General features: G+C 34.0%; 1 protein-coding gene across 2 annotated transcripts in view; it reads right to left on the bottom strand.

The window, feature by feature from the left end:
- LOC132750726 (uncharacterized) overlaps positions 1-18,959 on the bottom strand; it is a 30,508-nt gene extending 11,549 nt beyond the window's left edge. The window contains exons 1-6 of one of the 2 annotated variants that reach the window (XM_060740760.1): positions 18,645-18,944; positions 16,752-16,874; positions 16,217-16,371; positions 15,769-15,872; positions 14,951-15,045; positions 9,609-9,920 (exon numbers count right to left, since the gene is read on the bottom strand). In XM_060740760.1, the coding sequence (XP_060596743.1) occupies positions 9,609-9,920; positions 14,951-15,045; positions 15,769-15,872; positions 16,217-16,371; positions 16,752-16,874; positions 18,645-18,800 (945 nt within the window). In that variant the 5' untranslated portion in view covers positions 18,801-18,944. Of the gene's footprint in view, positions 1-9,608; positions 9,921-14,950; positions 15,046-15,768; positions 15,873-16,216; positions 16,372-16,751; positions 16,875-18,644 lie in introns of those variants that run through there. The other variant, XM_060740759.1, reaches the window with a different exon arrangement.
- Between the last annotated feature and the right edge of the window lie 1,837 nt (positions 18,960-20,796).

Here is a 20,796-nt window from a genome sequence, read left to right as displayed (position 1 = left end):
CCTCACATTTAAACAACTTTATTCGTCGATTTACTCTTTAAAAGATAACATTAAGCACAAAGACATCCCATGCAACTTGACCTAATTAACAAAGCAAAAAAATGTAAAGCAGCGCCGATTGGTTACTTGCTGGGGTAGCAACAAGTATGTCATATTGGAATTCTTTTTTTATCCGGGTATCAAATGAGCAGTGTCACGACAAAGCCAACATAGTGAGTTTACGACCAGCATGGATCCAGACCAACCTGCACCTCCGCGTAGTCTGATCAGGATCCATGCTGTTAGCTTACAAACCTTATTGCAAGTAGAGAAACTGATAGCGAACAGCATGGATCCTGATCAGACTGCTGTGGCTCTAAAAAGATACTGCTGCCTCGCGGAAAAGGTGCCTTTCTACTTTTGTCTTCCTTTGTTCTACGATGCCAAGAGGGGAAGATCTCTATGACGATTGACGGTCTGAGAACACCTCCGTTTCGGCTCTACGATCAGCAACGTTTAGAGAAGGTTTAACTAAGTCCTGCGTAGCGTCTTTACGACCAGCTACGTAACAGAAGCCGATAGTCCGGGACATATGGCAAGCCGGCGCTCAGTATGCACACATCCGATCTTCTATTTTTTAGAAACGAACGCTACTGACGCGTTATCTCGGGACGCTGTTTTGAAGAAGGCTTAACAATGATATGAATAAAATTATTGAAATAATTTAGCTAAAACAATACAGATTTATAAAAGAAAATAAAAGCTTGAGGCCGCTGTAAATATAAATTATTCATAATCCCTTAAATAGATAAAAAAAAAGACAGTGTTGTATTAATGTATTTTATTTATAGTCTTCTTCCTCCTATTTTAATCCTGTTTGCGAACAAAATGAAACATTTAATCAGCAAAGGAATGAGGAAAAATGTGTTATCAGGTTAACATATCAATAACCTCGATAGGAACGTAAAAATCCGCATTTTTCTTCAGTCGTATGTTGATATAATTACAATATAGAGGAAACTGAATAAGTGTAGTAGGTTCAATAGTGAATTCATTTCAAGCGAGTTTATTAAAATTATTTTACACGAGCCTATGACACTCAGCACTTCCACAGTGCTGGTTTGTTCCGTGAGTTTGTCTATAAGCTTATAGATTCACATACTCTATATATAAAGATTTTGAACTTTAGTTAACAAAATATCACCATTTTCTCCAGCCGGCCATTACAAAATCATTTGTCTCATTCCGGTGCGGATTCAACAAAATACATGTCTATAAATTCTTTGAATTTTCGTAAAAAAAACCCCACGATATTCGGTTTAATTGTCGTTACTAAATACGCTCCAAAAATTGCTATGGCTAATCCGCAACAGAATCAGACAAATGTTTTGTTGTTGTTGTTGTTATGTGGTGTTTTTTCTCTCCAGAAAATCAAATGTTTTTTACGAAATTTGAAGACTTAATAAAATTATACAGAAAAAACAAATTGCCGGTCCAAACAGCGATCATGCCACGCGGGTAACTTGCGGCCATTTTCCTTGGTCTAAACCTTTTATGTCCGTAAAAACGGATGTTCAAACTACTGCTATTAGTAATTAGTATCGAGAAGTTAGCACTGACATCGAAGATCGAAATTCAGTTAATAGTGAATATGGAGCTGGAGTTGAATTTCGAGCCAGCTCGAAGATCGAAATTCAAAATTTTCAGAACCCGAATTTCGAGCTGGAGTTAAATTTCGAGCAAGCTCGAAGATCGAAATTCAAAATTTTCAAAGCCCGAATTTCGAGCTGGAGTTGAATTTCGAGCCAGGTCGAAGATCGAAATTTAAAATTTTCAAATCCCGAATTTCGAGCTGGAGTTGAATTTCGAGCCAGCTCGAAGACCGAAATTCAAAATTTTAAAAAAGTCGAATTTCGAGCTGGAGTTGAATTTCGAGCCGGCTCGAAGATCGAAGTTCAAAATTTTCAAACCCCGAATTTCGAGCTGGAGTTGAATTTCGAGCAAGCTCGAAGATCAAAATTCAAAATTTTCAAAACCCAAATTTCGAGCCGGAGTTGAATTTCGAGCCAGCTCGAAGATCGAAATTTAAAATTTTCAAATCCCGAATTTCGAGCTGGAGTTGAATTTCGAGCCAGCTCGAAGATCGAAATTCAAAATTTTCAAAAAGTCGAATTTCGAGCTGGAGTTGAATTTCGAGCCAGCTCGAAGATCGAAATTCACAATTTCCAAAAGCTGAATTTCGATCTCGAGATAAATTTTGAGCCAGCTCGAAGATCGAAATTCAAAATTTTAAAAACCCGAATTTCGAGCTGGAGTTGAATTTCGAGCCAGCTCGAAGATCGAAATTTAAAATTTTCAAATCCCGAATTTCGAGCTGGAGTTGAATTTCCAGCCAGCTCGAAGATGGAAATTCAAAATTTTCAAATCCCGAATTTCGAGCTGGAGTTGAATTTCGAGCCAGCTCGAAGATCGAAATTCAAAATTTTCAGAACCTGAATTTCGAGCTGGTGTTGAATATTTCACACACCACTTTCAACTGTTTGAAAATGGAGTTTTCTGATGTCAAAATTTATGGAACGCCATAGCTGTCTCATGTTGTTACAATTCAATTTATTTTCCCTAAAAGCGTCTTATTATGTATAATAGAAGTGTTGGCTTCCCAACGTTTTATGAGAACCTGTCTTAATGAAGTCTTATTAGGTCAAATATTCATTCTATCATGTTATCATGTGCAAATCCGGTGTTAACATGCCGAATAGAAGTCTAAATATGTCTAAAATGCACGCCTTCTTTTCGAAATTAAGATTTCAATATGTCTGAACACAGACTTGTTTAAATGTGGTGTTGAATTGTCTTGAAATTGTCTCATCATGTGAAACAGTAGTGTTATCTTGTCGGAAGTTGGTGTCATCTTGTCCAAATGTGATCCTGGTTTGTTATGATACTGTTGTTTTATGTTAAAATGTCGTTTTGTCTTGTCCAAATGTGGCAATGACTTGTCTAAACACAGTCACATTTTGTCAGACTGCCATGTCATTGTGCTCAAATTCGGTGTTATCTTGCTTAAAGAATGTCTTTTATGTCAAAAAAGCATGCTGTCTTGTCAAACTGTGGTGGTAATTTGTCTAGAAATTGTCTTATTATGTGAAACAGAAGTGTTATCTTGTCGGAACTTAGTGCCAACTTGTCAAACTCATGTCTTATTATGTCGGCTAGTAGTGATATCTTGTTCAATCGTTATATTGGCCTGGCTGAGTGCTGTCCTGTTTTGTCAAACTGTTATATTGCTTTGAATGAGGTGGTGTTATTCTGTCTTATTGTGCCAAGATATCATGCTTTTTGTCTAAAACTGTTGTTATCCTGTCTAAAACTATACGTATTATGTGAAATACTAATGTTGACTCGCCAATTTATTTTGTTTATTTGTGAAAACGTTATTTCATTATGTCAAACAGTATTGTTGACTTGTTAAAATATGGTATTGACATGTCTAAACACTGCCTTATTTTCTCAGATATCCATGCTATTTTATCCAAACTTTATGTTAACCGGCCTAAACACCGTCTTATTATGTGAAATAATGGTGGTATCTTTACAAATTATGGTTATGAACTGTTAAAACGCTATTTTAATCATGCTATTATGTCTAAATGCATATTCAACTTGTCTATATTCGTCTTATTATGTCAAATAGTCATATCATCTTTTCAAAACGTGGTGATGACTTGTCTAAAATTACTCTTTTTGTCAAAGTGTCCTTTTATTTTGTCAAGGTTCAGTGTTAATTTTATTAAACATCGTCAGTATCATTTTTCCTTTTCAAATGTGGTGTTTACTTGTTGAAACGCAGTATCATTATGTAGTTGACTTACCAGTTTAGGACGTAAACATGTCTAAATACCGTCTCATTATGTCAGATAATCGTGTTATCCTGTCCAGATGCGACGTTGTCAAAATTAAGTATCACGTGACCAGAGCCCGCGCGGAGCGTGAAAAAAATAACGGGACAGTTTAGCAAAATCAGACAGCCTTTTCTCAAGACAGAACTAAATTTGACAAATTAACACAATTATTAGACATGATCAGATTGTTTCTGTGTTTTACAAGAAAACATCAAATTTCGACAATATAACACTTTTATTTTACATTATAAGAAAGAGTTTAGACAAGTCATTACCACATTTGGACAAGATACCGCAAATTTTCGACTTTATATAACTGAGTTTTAACCAGTCAAAACCGCTTTTTGACAAAATAGCATACAGTGTATCATAATAAGGCATGATTAAGCTCAAGCAACACCCCATTTCGGCAAGATAATTCGAATATTTTATATAAAAAGAAAATTCAATAGTGTACGTTGGCAAGTTAACACAGTTGTTTAACACTACAAGACAATGTTAAGGCATTTAAACACCGTATTTTGACAAAATAACATGGAAGTTTGATAAAATAAAGCTGTGCTTTTACAAGTCAACACCAAATTTCGACAAGAAAACACTACTGTTTCAAATGATCAGACATTCTTTTGACAAAACAACTCTACAATTTGACCAAATAGCGCGATTAGTTGACACAATATGACACATTTCAGACAAGCCAAAACGACATTTTGATATGATAACACTACTGTTTGAAATAATTAAACAATGTCAACACAAGTCATCATCACATTTTAAAGAGATAAGACTACTGTTACGCATAATAAGGCAATGTTTAGACAAGTCGACAAATTATAATGGCGTTACAACGCTTATATTTGACATAATGAGACGCTTTCTGGGCAAGATAAAAAGAAATGTAATATCATGAGGCAGCTATGGCGTTCCATAAAAATTTATCTAAACCTATATTTTATTGTGTTGTATCAGTGAACCAATAATACAATTAATTGCCTTGATAAAAGAAGAGTATAATAATATGCCAAACATGATTTTGGTAAAAACAAAAGGGCAGATAACTAAGACAACAATAATCTTCTGACGTCAAATTGAATAAAAAGACCAAATAGAACTTAACCTACCTATCAGAGTTATAAAACTTAAAAAAGTGCATCATTACATTGCATTGATATTTCAAGTTCATGTTAATTTTATCTACCGGTTCCTGAGACGGAATGAGATTGGATAGGAGTAGTAAGTCACATCAATGTTTTGAGAAAAAAAGATGATTTGACCTGAAAAAAGTCATTTATGAAGTAGTGTCATTGTAAGTCAACTAGAAAGTTCCTCAAAGAATGTTGTGTCCATGTATATAGACATATTCATTTATAGATAACTTAGCTATAGCCTCTTAGGTACATTTTTTGTGATAATTTCTAACCTATAAAATTCATATAATTAATTAACTAATTAACTAACTAACTAACTTAAACTGTCAGAGTTATGAAACTTTACACGCATACGCACGCAAACGCACACACACACAGATGCATTGTAATTTTATATTGAAATGCCATTTTTGTCCAGGTATTTATAATTTCCATATCCTAATTACATAGTTTTATTGTCAATCACAGCAAACAAAGGGAGAATGTCAAGTCAAAGATAGTTTGATCTTCATAAATGTGTTTGTCGTCTAAATATGAAGACAGTCCATTTATAAACAGGAGCTGCAACAGGAGTGACGAATACCCACCCCTATATAATCTTATTGACACAGCCTATTTGGTAGAATAATTTATAAAAAATTTTAAATGAAAACATTTACTTCAAAGGTGACCTTAATTTTGCACAGAAATGGCATGGGTTCTGCACATTGCCTTATTAATGTAAACATTAAAATCAAGTAAAACAAATATTCAGAATAAAAGGATTTCTACAGTAATTGTCTGATAATTGAACTTTGCGTTAACATTGTGCCTGCAAAGCCGTGACATAGGTCCCATTGCAATGCATAGGTATGATTCAAATTTTATGGAAACCCATGAAGGGGCAAAAGACTTTCAGAGCAAACACAAAATTGGATGATATTTGACCTTTGACCATTAAGGGTGACCTTGACCCAAAGTCAGCACAAAGTGGTATGAGTTTTGTATAACACCTTATCAATTTGATCATTTATGTCAAGGTTGAAGAAAATTTTCGAACTGTAAAAGAAGTACTGAAGAGCATTAAACTTGTTAGATCTCAAAATGTAAACTTGACTTTGAACCAGCAGAGTGGTGACATTAGTTTCATCCGCTGCATGGCCCACGTCATGTCCTTATCAGTGACAGTGACATTTTAAGTTCCTCGATCACTCATTATTGTTTGAACGATCCCGCATAAGCTGGTTATGGTGTCCAAGTAGCATTTTGCAATAACCTGTGGATCATTATTACTGATTGCAACTTCAAGACACAGAGTTGTACTGCTTTATTTTTCTACGGCCACGTGTATTGAAAACCCAAAAGGTTTTTATCGTATCCATTGATGTGCCATACGCGGTTTGGACCCGGACACGAATACTTCCTCTGCAGACGCCGCTTACGTTTTCTTCTTTCCATGTCATCTTGATCTGCTATCTGCATGAATGTTATCATTGTTGAACGATGTACATTGCTTTATAACCAAAACATTTACCACTCCCAGATAGTTCTGCAAGAATTGCACGAAAACATATCTTCATTATTCGATTCTACTGTTCGACTATGAAAAATAAGTTTCTTTATGATTACTTTTAAGTGACGATAACTAACTTTTATTCCATGAATCAACAGAAGACTAGCTAATATCTCTTTGTTTTTATATCCTACCGAGAAATAATGAACTATCAAATCCATCATCGTTTCTTTATTTACAAACGTTCTCCTATTGCCAATGTAGTCAACGCCATAGAAATAATGATGAAAGATAACACCAGCATCTGCAATTAGATGAAGCAATACAATTACCTACTATATTATATCTTGTACACGCAAATGCAATTTTGACAATGATCTCTGATGTATAGTTTAAAGAGTATTTTAAAATAAAAACTTTTGGTTTAGACCCCGGTGTCCAATTCAGGATATAGCCAGATTTGTCTGTTCTAGATCCCCATATATTTTCCTTTTAAACCAACTAATATGTATAATTTTCCTATCAATACTTTTAATCGATTTATAATGAAAATAATGATATATTTTAAACTTATATAAGTAAAAGATCAATGACCATTTCAACTTCTAAGCTATCCAATATGGCAACAAATGATGTCACGATCACGTGGCATATACCTTGAAGTTATAATCGTGAAATCATGAAGCTGAAATCGTGAATTCGTGAAGTTGAAATCGTGAATTCATGTAGTTGAAATTGTGAATTCATGAAGTTGAAATCGTGAATTCACGAAGTTGAAATCGTGAATTCACGAAAATGAATTCGTGAAGTTGAAATCGTGAATTCGTGAAGTTGAATTCGTGAATTCATGAAGTTGAAATCGTGAATTCATGAAGCTGAAATCGTGAATTCATGAATTCCGTATGTTGAAAACGTGAATTCTCGAAGTTAAATATGTGAATTCATGAAGATGAAATCGGGATTTCGTGTAGTTGAAATGGCCCTACCGGTCTTTCGTACTTGCTGCATATGTGTTTATGTTCTGCATGAATGTAGAAATTGCAGACCAGGGATATTCTTTAATTTAATATATGACTCCTATGCAGAGGAAGTGACATAAAAACGGTATCATAAATGCAGAAAACACAGAACAATGGCTGGTAGCCGGTAAACAGATGGGCATAATTATTACCTTTTAAGAATTTTATGGAAATATGTGAGACAATTGTGCTTCGAGTGTCCTTTCTATTGTGTGTCGAACACATCTGTCTCATTTCCAATTAAACACAAATATGAATGTTTACGAATACATCGGTCACACTTTTTGAGACAAATGTGCTCCGAGACAAATGTGCTCCTACAAAGGTGTCTCATAAGTCAGAAATGGTTGGCCCTTTCAGTAGGGGTGACACTATAATAACAAAGACCTTTACCTTTACCTTTTTTATAGTTTTGTTGGTGTTATTTACCTTCTCTGTAATTAAAGGCCCCGAAGAAGTATTTGGTATAGGCGTGGTTGTTGTAGTTGTAAGCGTGGTCGTTGTAGTTGTAGGCGTGGTCGATGTAGTAGTAGGCGTGTTCGTTGTAGTTGAAGGCGTGGTCGATGTAGTAGTAGACGTGGTTGATGTAGTGGTAGGTTTTGGTGTGGTTGGTCGTTGGGTCGTTGTTGGCTTAAAAAAAAATCTTATTTGGCAATAAAAATAGAACTTCACGTAACGTTTCGCATTTCATTCAAGACAATAGCATCACTTGATTTAAATCATAATGAATAAATGTTTTTTTATAATTATATATCGTTTTATTGGTGTTATTTACCTTATCTTTAATTAAAGGGCCCGTAGAAGTTGTTGGTCTAGGCGTGGTTGTTGTAGTTGTAGGTGTGGTCGTTTTAGTTGTAGGCGTGGTCGATGTAGTAGTAGGCGTGGTTGATGTAGTGGTAGGATTTGGTGTGGTTGGCCGTTGCGTCGTTGTTGGCTTATCAGTTACAAGCTGTTGACTTCCGGAACAGTCACATGCGTAAACCGGACAATTTCCTATTGCACAATTGTCTGTACACCATTTGTCAAGATTGGGTTTATTGGCCGAGTTAAGAATTCCTTTACAAGACATCTTCATTCCAGTCGATCCCTGTAGAGATAATAGGTTTATTTAGATCACGAATTAACGTCTATATTTAAATGCATGCATGGTTATAATGGTATGCTATAGTGTATTATAATATTCCATCGGCGTTATTTAGAAAAGATATTAACTTTTCAGGTGAAGGAATTTGGTAGAATATTTTTACGAAATGGCCCTACCGGTCTTTCGTACTTGCTGCATATGTGTTTATGTTCTGCATGAATGTAGAAATTGCAGACCAGGGATATTCTTTAATTTAATATATGACTCATATGCAGAGGAAGTGACATAAAAACGGTATCATAAATGCAGAAAACACAGAACAATGGCTGGTAGCCGGTATACAGATGGGCATAATTATTACCTTTTAAGAATTTTATGGAAAACTGTGAGACAATTGTGCTTCGAGTGTCCTTTCTATTGTGTGTCGAACACATCTGTCCCATTTCCAATTAAACGCAAATATGAATGTTTACGAACACATCGGTCACACTTTGTGAGACAAATGTGCTCTGAGACAAATGTGCTCCTACAAAGGTGTCTCATAAGTCAGAAATGGCTGGCCCTTTCAGTAGGGGTGACACTATAATAACAAAGACCTTTACCTTTACCTTTTTTATAGATTTGTTGGTGTTATTTACCTTCACTGTAATTAAAGGGCCCGAAGAAGTATTTGGTATAGGCGTTGTTGTTGTAGTTGTAAGCGTGGTCGTTGTAGTTGTAGGCGTGGTCGATGTAGTAGTAGGCGTGGTCGTTGTAGTTGAAGGCGTGGTCGATGTAGTAGTAGACGTGGTTGATGTAGTGGTAGGTTTTGGTGTGGTTGGTCGTTGGGTCGTTGTTGGCTTAAAAAAAATCTTATTTGGCAATAAAAATAGAACTTCACGTAACGTTTCGCATTTCATTCAAGACAATAGCATCACTTGATTTAAATCATAATGAACAAATGTTTTTTTATAATTATATATCGTTTTATTGGTGTTATTTACCTTATCTGTAATTAAAGGGCCCCATAGAAGTTGTTGGTCTAGGCGTGGTTGTTGTAGTTGTAGGTGTGGTCGTTTTAGTTGTAGGCGTGGTCGATGTAGTAGTAGGCGTGGTTGATGTAGTGGTAGGATTTGGTGTGGTTGGCCGTTGCGTCGTTGTTGGCTTATCAGTTACAAGCTGTTGACTTCCGGAACAGTCACATGCGTAAACCGGACAATTTCCTATTGCACAATTGTCTGTACACCATTTGTCTAGATTAGGATCATTGGCCCAGTTGTGAATTCCTTTACAAGACATCTTCATTCCAGTCGATCCCTGTAGTGATAATAGGTTTATTTAGATCACAAATTAACGTCTATATTTAAATGCATGCATGGTTATAATGGTATGCTATAGTGTATTATAATATTGCATCGGCGTTTCTTAGAAAAGATATTAACTTTTCAGGTGAAGGAATTTGGTAGAATATTTTTACGTAAAGAACCATAGTGTGTACAACTTAATTGAATGTGATATTCATCATCTACGTCATTAAAACAGAGAGGGCACGTGAAGAATCTAGTATCATAAACTTAGGGAAGTTATCCTCCCCTTAATTTGACAATGAGTGCCGGGAAATGTGAATTTTTAATTTGATCTAGGTATGATTCCCTTAAAAAGGTAAACTTTTAGACTTAGACGAAACAACAGTTTGTTTAAAGAAATACTATGCTCAAGTTTGATCCTAGAAAATTATTAAAATTGCAACACAGTCTCTTTGCAAATACAAAATGAACATTTTTTGAATTTATACAAAGTAGATACGTGATGTTTAAAATTCTACACACTATAGGTGGTCACGATATGAATATATAGTGTCATTAAAACAAACTGGCAGTTTCTTAAAGGAAAGACCAACTTACCTTGACCTGTAATAGGAAACACAGCTTCCCATACACAGTTTATACATTCTTTTTATTCAAATTAGACATAGTCATTAAGAATTTTACAGGTTTCAATCAATTTCTGTGCTTAAAATAGTTTACTCAAAAATGAGCATAATATATCTTTAAGTATGTTTGCACATCATTATTATACGGAGCCCCTAAGGTGACATTTTCCGTACTTTTTTCCCCGGAATTTAATATGTTTTTACGAAATAATAATTCGTAATTACGAAATAATAATTCGTTTTTACGAAATATTAATTCGTAAATACGAAATATTAATTCGTTTTTACGAAATATTAATTCGTTTTTACGAAATATTAATTCGTAATTACGAAATATTATTTCGTTTTTACGAAATATTAATTCGTTTTTACGAAATATTAATACGTTTTTACGAAATATTTATTCGTAATTACGAAATATTATTTCGAAATTACGAAATATTAATTCGTAATTACGAAATATTAATTCGTAATTACGAAATATTTTACGAAATATTAATTCGTTTTTACGAAATATTATTTTGTAATTACGAAATATTGCACATCATTATGTTTGCACATCATTATTATACGGAGCCCCTAAGGTGACATTTTCCGTACTTTTTTCCCCGGAATTTAATATGTTTTTACGAAATAATAATTCGTAATTACGAAATAATAATTCGTTTTTACGAAATATTAATTCGTTTTTACGAATTATAAATTCGTAATTACGAAATATTATTTCGTTTTTACGAAATATTAATTCGTTTTTACGAAATATTAATACGTTTTTACGAAATATTTATTCGTAATTACGAAATATTATTTCGTAATTACGAAATATTAATTCGTAATTACGAAATATTTTACGAAATATTAATTCGTTTTTACGAAATATTATTTTGTAATTACGAAATATTATTTCGTAATTACGAAATATTAATTCGTAAAAACGAAATGTTATTTCGTAATTACGAAAAAATAATTCGTAAATACGAAATAATATTTCGTAAAAACGAATTAAATTTTTTCTAGCGTTTCAAAGAGTTTTGGTAATATTTATAAATAAGGCCTCAAAACTAAGTTCCTGACTTAATATAAGGCATGTACGTGCAATATAAATAGTGATTTTTGTTCACCCCAAGTTTTTTAACTTTACACTATTGTACATAAATTAAAATATTCGCATGTCAATAGCGTTGAGCCACAGCCGTGAAAGACACGCGCTAGGAAAATTTACTTAAAATGGGGGTCCTGTGCTTCAAATCCAAACACGGACATTTCTAATACTAAATTGTGAGGAAATATTCATTTTAAATTGATTAGATTAGTGAAATCTGGACCAACCCCCTCCTCGTCCCATTAGTTTTACTTATGTATATGATAAAAGAACGGAATAATATAGCATGTTTCTGTTTTAAAGATACATGTCGTAAAAGATTGCCTCAATCATTAAAACATTGCTGATAGGAACATTGTTTTGACAATGGGGAAAATAGACCATTTTGGATAGAGAATGACTTCTCACTCAAAAACCCTGTTCACTTAAATATAATAACTTGAGAACAATTCGGCTTATAATCGCAAAGTTGATCAAGGCATGTAAATGACCCATTTGTGAGATTAATAGGTTCATTATCAAGCTCAAAATGACCTTAAATAAGATTTCGTAAAAACGAATTAATGTTTCGTAATTACGAAATAACATTTCGTATTTACGAATTAATATTTCGTAACAACGAAATAATATTTCGTAATTAAGAGTTAACATTTCGTAAAAACGAATTAATATTTCGTAAAAACGAATTGATATTTCGAAATTACGAAATAACATTTCGTTTTTACGAATTAATATTTCGTAATTACGAAATAATATCTCGTAAAAACGAATTAATATTTCGTAAAAACGAATTGATATTTCGTAATTACGAATTAATATTTCGTAAAAACGAATTAAGTGCCGGGGTAAAAGTGTCGAGAATGTCACCTTAGGGGCTCCGTATTATTACACAATCATTCTGATAATATATAAAAAGACTGCCTCATTTCTTTTTATAAATAAAACGTCAAAGTTAAAATAACAGTTACAATTACAGATTTTTAATAGGCCACGTGAGTTATTTAGGAAATAGATATTAATTCTGAGTGCATTGTTGTAGAATAATGCACGGTTTGAGTTCAAATGCGTAGTAATATAATCACGAAGTCCGATAGGCCTGAGTGATTAATTTCAAAGCATTTGAACTAAAAACGTGCATTATTCTTCAATAATGCACGAAGAATTAATATCTATTTCCATTCAACTCAATTTTTCTAACACGTCAAGAAAAATATAATTATTATTATAAAGTTGGACTTTATGTTTGCGTACTTGATTTGATTGTTTTGCACTTGCTGTTTGGCGCTACATTGTGACGTCACGTAAACAACACTTTAAACGGCTGTACAGCGTTACGACTAAATCAAAGATATTGGTGTTCGGATTCATTTTCTTAGTTAGACCATTTTCTTTCATTCTAGATAGTTTTCACAACAAAATTCGACAAAAAAATTGTTTTTGTTTATCAGATTTTTTAAACAAAATGGCGCCATCCATGTGAAACTACACAGGGAGATAATAAGAACGGCGAGTGCATTGTTGTAGAATAATGCACGCTTCGGGCCTTTTTTGTTTATATAGAAAAAAATTCCGAATGTGTATGAATTATCGTTCATGCTAAGTAAATTATAAAATTGAAAAGATATGACAAAATGTTTCACCTTGTCTCTCATGGTATACCTTTTTGATGGGCATAATTTCACTTAAATGTATGCAAGGAAAAAATATATATATATATATATTTATTACCCTTCCAGATTGTTTTCCGCCTTTTTGATTGGTTATTGATCACCCGAAAGAAATTGATATTACCGAGCCAGACGGGTAATATACACACTAAATTTCCCCGTTGGGTACCCCACGTTGTAAACAACATGCGCTGAGGTGATGCGCGTACGGTTCGATTTTACGCGGTGTAAATTCCGATTTACAAGCACTTTTTAACTGTCAAATGATAAATGTTTACCAAAGTAAAGTAATGATACATATTCTCATCAGTATTGAAAACAAATATGACCTTGTGAAAGCTTGATATTAATTACAAAAAAGTGCGTTCAATAGACTACTCCTTTTCTCTTGTTTACATTCGTTAGGTACGGGAAAAAATACGTCATGTATTTATGTGACGTCATGTTGTGATGAAGGGGTACCCTAAAGGGAATCTTATTTCGACGTTTCATTTGAAACAACAATGATTTTTTTAAAAATCGTCTAAACTCGGCAGGGGAAGGGTAATAAAATTATTATTTTGGTTTTGGAGTGATATATGTGGATATATTACCTGCTAAGATTTTATATCACCCGAGCCGTTAGGCTATATATAATATATTTTGTATTCATGGCGAAGATCAGATAATGCAAGAAAATAAAATAGCTTGCAATTTAAGTCCGCTCCTACACAAACAACTTCCAAAGTTATGCAAAGTGTTTGATAAAATAGTTAATATACTGAAAAGATCCAATTTTCTGTGGCAAACTCAATTTTTCCCCGTAGACTGATACATGTCACACAGAAATTGGTGCAGAAATAAAATACTTACGGCTATTTTCTTTTTTCGAATCGAGCACTATTTGTCTTTGAAATGATGCTGAAAATGACGTCATGTTTACATGGTATTGCTACACTGATAATAATTGATCTTATTGATAATTTTATACGTACTTTAAGTACGTTTCCGTGTCGACAATAACGATCACGAGGGATAAAGAGTGGCTGCAATTCTTATGCCTCAACCATTAAAGGCAATCCGTCAGTCACAAGGGACATGGTCGTTATGTAACCAAAGTGTGCAAAGAAAGAATATTTTATATGTATTATATGCGTTTATTTGAGCCGCGTCATGACAAAACCAACATAGTGCGTTTGCGACCAGCATGGATCCAGACCAGCCTGCGCAACCGCGCAGTCTGATCAGGATCCATGCTGTTCGCTATCAGTTTCTCTACTTGTAATAGAGTTGGTAAGCGAACAGCATGGATCCTGATCAGACTGCGCGGATGCGCAGGCTGGTCTGGATCCATGCTGGTCGCAAACCCATTATGTTGGTTTTGTCGTGACGCGGCTCATTTCAGAAAATGCCTTTGTTGTTTCAGGCGAGGCTTGAGTTACTTTAATCCCAGTATGGAGCTTGTGATACAACCGGTGGCTGGGTGTGCACACCCCGACGCTGTGTATATTTTGTTGTAGTTTGTTGTAGTTTTGTTGTAGTTTTGTTGTAGTTTGTTGTAATTAGTTTTGTTGTAGTTTGTTGTAGTTTGTTGTAGTTTTGTTGTAGTTGATGTATACATATAGCTAGATGTTTGTGTCGTATGTTGCTGTGCTTGAAAACTTACCACTATAGCAACGTCTGCACATCCGTAGAATTCTTCTTGGTCGCCGCAACCGCTACAATATTTCCCTGTGTCTTTGTCCATACCATACGAGCTACCTACGCAAACATAGTACATGTAGTATAATAATGTGTATTAACTGAAAAAAACACACTGATGTTGATAGATGTTATATATTTATTTATACCGGCATTCTACTTAGAAGACACTGCCTACTGTTAAACACGTTAACATGAATGTCGAACTTGCCGTAAACTGTCTTTCACTTTCTATTAAGTTTATAAATACACGTACTGAACAATGATTCAAAGATTTTTAATTTATGTTTATCATCTTAATTCTCATAACAATGGATCAGTAATGAGTAAAAAAAAAAGACAAAAAAAAGATAATATATTTTAAATTGTGACATAATGCGTAGTAAAAAAGACAAATTTAGTTGTACTGGTTTATTCTAAATCTGTCTATTAGTATTATTTAGTAAATTTCGTGAAATACGTTCTGAATGTATTCAATTGAAACACTCTATGACCAACATACTGATGCAAATCTTTGTGGTATTATCCAGTAACCTATTTGAACCGGAAGTAATCAGGTTTGCCACTAGTCAGCATTCCAGCAGGCCAGCTGGCACGACAAATCCATACAGACTGACTCCGTTTGATACTGTTGGTATCTCATTGTTTAAATATTTAGATATTGAAAACCTCTTCAATTTCAAATGAACTGTTCGGTCTTATGTGACTAGTACCGGGAAAGTAAATTGTGAAATGATCAATGCACGTTTTTATTATTATTATTATTATTTTTTAAATGATTACCTGTGTGATACTTCCATTGTATAACACATTGTGAAGACACCATATTTTCTGGTAGCTTATAAGCCATTGTCCATACACCAGTGCGTCTGTCATTGATTATTGTCCTAGATTATAATACCATATTTCATAAATTGTCTTAAAGAGCCCTGTCTTACAAGTGTATATATGTACAATTATCCCCCGCCCCACCCACGTCTCAAGAACCTGTGTTTATGTGGTTTCTTTTTTTACATTAATGATGTTCTGCTGATATAATACCATGTATGTATTTTGTATCACTTTCCATGTTTGTTTTTCGTATTAAATCATAATTTATGAAAGTATGTTCTTTTTTTACATTTTGTTAAGATATATTATTTATATGTAAAAATTACTTTGTAATTACAAACAAGAATCTCTTTATGTTCTTTGTGTGTGTGATTTTTTTTATTATTTAAGAATAATTTACTTTGTTCCAGTGCCGTCTGCTCTTTGAAGCACGTGCCGTTCAAGACATTCCTTAGTGACGCGTTTTCTGACGTCATTGTTTGGGCAAATCCTGAATTCCATCCATCCACCATGGTTAGCAATGAGGTTAATCTTAATATTGATTGTTTCTCCCATCTATAAATAGAACCGAAAAAAGAGAATAAAGTTTAAAATAAAGTTAAATAAACATTATTATGTAACCATAATAATTTGTACTACATGTTCGTTTCAAAATGGTGACTGGCGATTGGATATTATGTGATTCCCAGCAGAACAAGACAGATTTGGCGTCAACTGATGTGCATTCAATACATTATGTACTAAGTTTTTTCGCCTTTTCTTTTGCGGATTTCAAACAATACAACTTTCAGGAGCACTTAATAATATCGTTTTTGTTAATCACGTATTGGTAGATACGTACACATCTAATTGCCCTGGAGCTCGAATTTCTTCAACTTTAAATTGCCATTCTTACATGCAGTAGTCTTAGTTATTTGTTAAATATCAATACTTACTGTGTATGATTTGACGATAGTGCCTGTCGCATACTTCCCGCCAGCCTCGTTGTCACGTATGGCGTTTTCACTCACCCAGGGGTCGCCACATATTCCACATTTCCCGCCATAACTCATCATGGCCTGCAATCATAAAAATACTCATATTATAATTGTTTTGTTTCTTTAGAATACAAATCTTAATAAAAAATAATCTTTGTAAAAATGCTGAAATAATTATTAAAGATATCTTTACTGTAAGATCATACCTTTTGAACAGTAATGTTTTCAAACTTATGGAAAAAAAATAAACAAAAATTCGTTCTTAATTGCAACAGAATATATAGGAGTTTTCTTTATTATAACTTTATTTCCCATTTTCTTTATAGATTTTAAACAGAGAAGAAAAATAACAGACGCACGCGTTTATTGCATGTTATTTAATAATTGAACGTAGTAAATACATATCTTGGTTTAAACACAGGTTAAGCGCATAAATTCATGATAATTCTATATCATCATTATACTTACATTAATCTATACAAACTTTCACACGTGTGTTTATTTTGGATAAACCACTGTGTGATTATTTTATTTATTTAATCAAGTAATTATTTACTTCAATATTCCATTCAGATTATATCTTTATACATGGTTTTTATTTGTTTGGGTCGTCAGACCAAACAAATAATGGTAGCGAAATTTCAGGCCCTGATATGCTTATTTTCAAAATTCGAAAGTAGTCTATCACGAATTTCTCGAAGCGGGTACTTCCCTTTATAAGTACACTAACACCGAAAAAATAAGGGGAGATCACTGCATAAAGATTGTCAAATGACAGGCGCATTAATTTTCAAACCTATGAGGGAAAAAAATAGTTCCCGATTTATCGAAAATTTCTAATGTTGTGTAATTCTTCAACATTTCCGCAAATTACCAGTAATAGATTCAAATAATTTTGTTACGCAGATGAATATCATTTTAATCAATGAAAATTGCTCGGCTATTTTCGTAAAGCTTCGGATTATTGTGATCGCCTAAATGAAAATTTGTTCTTTAGACTTTCTGAAAAAATAAAGTAAGGATGTTGACTCTAGGACAGGGACAATATGCTACAGTTTTAAAGCAGCACGCCTCCAGATTATAACTTATTATCATGAAAATTTTGAAAATGTATTTGAATGTATAATATTGTGAAATAACCAGAAGCCATTTGCACATTATCAATGGCACTTACAAGCCATGTAAATTACCAAAAAGTGGTCAAAATATGCATAAATAGCCCTTACTGCGTTAGTAACGCAGTAGAAATACAGTTGTAAATACTAAAAAATCAGTCATTAACCGCACATAACATGTAAAATATTACTTGAATATTGAACCATTTTACGTTTCCTAAAATCGTAGTACATATTTCTCAAGTTTGGTTTTATTGAAATATTTTGACTCATCTGGAGGCATGTAGCTTTAACACTGGAAACATCATTGCTGACACTATACAAAAACAAATTGGTTTATAATCTCACAACCTTCACCTTTCTGACATTCTGAGACCTAAACATTTCAGCGCCTTCTGTGCTTTGATTTTGTAAAGCCAACAAAAACCTTTTACAAGCCTTTTCCTCATCAGGGACATAACAAGGGATATGCTTGAAAGCTAAGGTATTGAGAGATGGCAATTCGAAAAAAAATTGTAATATCAAAGAACAGTAATTCAAACTGTTAATGTTTGTACTTATTTCCCTTTTTGCATTTCCGTATGAAGGATAACAAATATATTAAAGGGTTAGACGTCACAGTTAAAACAAAGACGCACAATAAAAAGTACAATGGCAATAAGCGCTTGAGATGATCACCCGTTTCGAGAAGATATTGCAATTCAAAAATATATACCTCAAATAAATAGAAACTTACTAAAAATCCACCACAAGCTAAATTGTCGTCATTGAAATTCCTTGGAGTTGGAAATCCGAGTCTCCAGGCGCTTGAACGACTGACTGGTTCCCTCATCCAGCCATGACCAAACGCTTGTTGAAATATAGCACACACCACGAAAATTTGAAAAATCATATCTTATATCGCTTTCTGATACAAAGTGTTACCGTAAAAATGTTACGTATATAAATAAGCAATTCGTCGCAAAAAAAATGTATAAAATACTTTGTTCAAACTCGGTCAATCAAAGTTGTCAGACTCAGAAAGGACCACACATTTTAAACAACTTTTTACGGCAATTAACTCTTAAAAAGATAACATTCGGCACAAAGACAACCTCTACAAACTTGACCTAATTGACAAAGCCATGCCGATTGGTAGCAACAAGCTTGTCATGTTGGAATTCTTTTTTAATCCGGGTATTAAATGTATCTTATACTTAAAAAGTGAAATAAGGTCAAAAGTTGCGATATGTACGCATTTAAAGGCGTATGCAATGGTGACATATAGTCATAGAGCAGAAACGACGTTTAGATGTGATTTAACTAATATAGTCCTCCGTAGCGGCTCTACGACAAGCTACGTAACAGAAGCCGATAGTCCGGGACATATGGCAAGCCGGTGCCCAGTATGCACACACCCGATCTTCTATTTTTAGAATCGAACGCTACTGACGCGTTATCTCGGGACGCTGTTTTGATGAAGGCTTAATACAATGATATGAATAAAATAAAGCCCCAGTCACATAGAGTTTACGACCAGTCAAGACCAGTTCACGAAGACCAGCGACCACTGGTCGCGGACAATCTTTAAAACGCCTTACGACGGTCATTGGTGATCTTCGATAGTCGCAGGTTATCTTATTTAGGACCGACGACCAATTTCAGTCGTAGAGAGGTTTTTGAGCTTGCACAAAAACCTTTCTGCGATCAAACAGGTTGCTAGTGATCTTATAAGGTCTTAGGCTGTCGCACGATCGTCGCTCGAAAGTGCGACAATCTTACGACAGTCTTTACAAATTGCCACTAGTCACTGGTAATCCTGAGTAGTCTTTAGTAATAGTGTGATGGTCGTACGACAAGTTGTAGGTGATCGCATGACAGGTCACGGGTAGTTGTAAGTAATCCCAGGCAATCTTGAGACCATCGTACGTTTGCTGATGACCTGTCGTGCGATTGTCAATGATGATTGGTCGTACGATAATTGCAGAAGTGAATTTATCTGTTCAAAGAGGGCTTGATCGCAGACAATCGGCGATGATCGTCGGTTTTACACGTCGCCGGTAGTCGCAAGTAATCGTAAGCTCTAGTGTGACTGGGGTTTTACTGAAATAATTTAGCTGAAACAATACAGAGTTATATCAAAAAACAAAAGATGACGGCCGCTGTAAAGATAAATTATTCATAATCCTTTAAATAGATAAAAAGACAGTGTTGTATTAATGTATTAATTTATAGTCTGCTTCCTCCTATTTTAATCCTGTTTGCAGTCAAAATGAAACATTTAATCAGCAAATGAATGAGGAAAAATGTGTTATCATTTTTATTTACCAATAACCTCGATAGGAACGTAAAAATCCGCATTTTTCTTGAGTCGTATGTTGATATAATTACAATATAGAGGATACTGAGTGTAGGTTCAATAGTGAATTCATTTCAAGCGAGTTGAATTAAATTATATTATACGAGCCTATGACACTCAGCACTTCCGAAGAACTGGTTTGTTCAAGGAACGTATTTCGTGAGTTTGTCTATAAGCTGATAGATTCATATCCTCTATATATGAAGTTTTTGAACAAAATCATTTGTCTCATTCCCGTGCGAATTAAACAAAATACATGTCTATAAAGTCTTTGAATTTTCGTAAAAAGCACACGATATTCCGTCGTTAAATTGCCATAACTGAAAACTTGCTTTTTTTTGACGGACGGTTGACTCCAGAAAATGAAATGTTTTTTACGAAATTTGAAGACTTAATATACAGAAAAAAGAAATTGCCGGTTCAAACAGCGATCATGCCACGCGGGTACTTTGCTGTCATTTCCCTTGGTCTAAACCTTTTATTTCCGTAAAAACGGATGTTCAAACTACTGCTATTAGTAATTTTCAACGGAACCAAACGAATTCTGATG

Source organism: Ruditapes philippinarum, unplaced genomic scaffold (assembly GCF_026571515.1).
Source record: "Ruditapes philippinarum isolate M1 unplaced genomic scaffold, ASM2657151v2 ctg328_1_1_1_1, whole genome shotgun sequence".
Taxonomy (NCBI): domain Eukaryota; kingdom Metazoa; phylum Mollusca; class Bivalvia; order Venerida; family Veneridae; genus Ruditapes; species Ruditapes philippinarum.
Note: the sequence above shows the minus strand (reverse complement) of the source record. Positions and strands in the feature narration are given on the sequence as shown.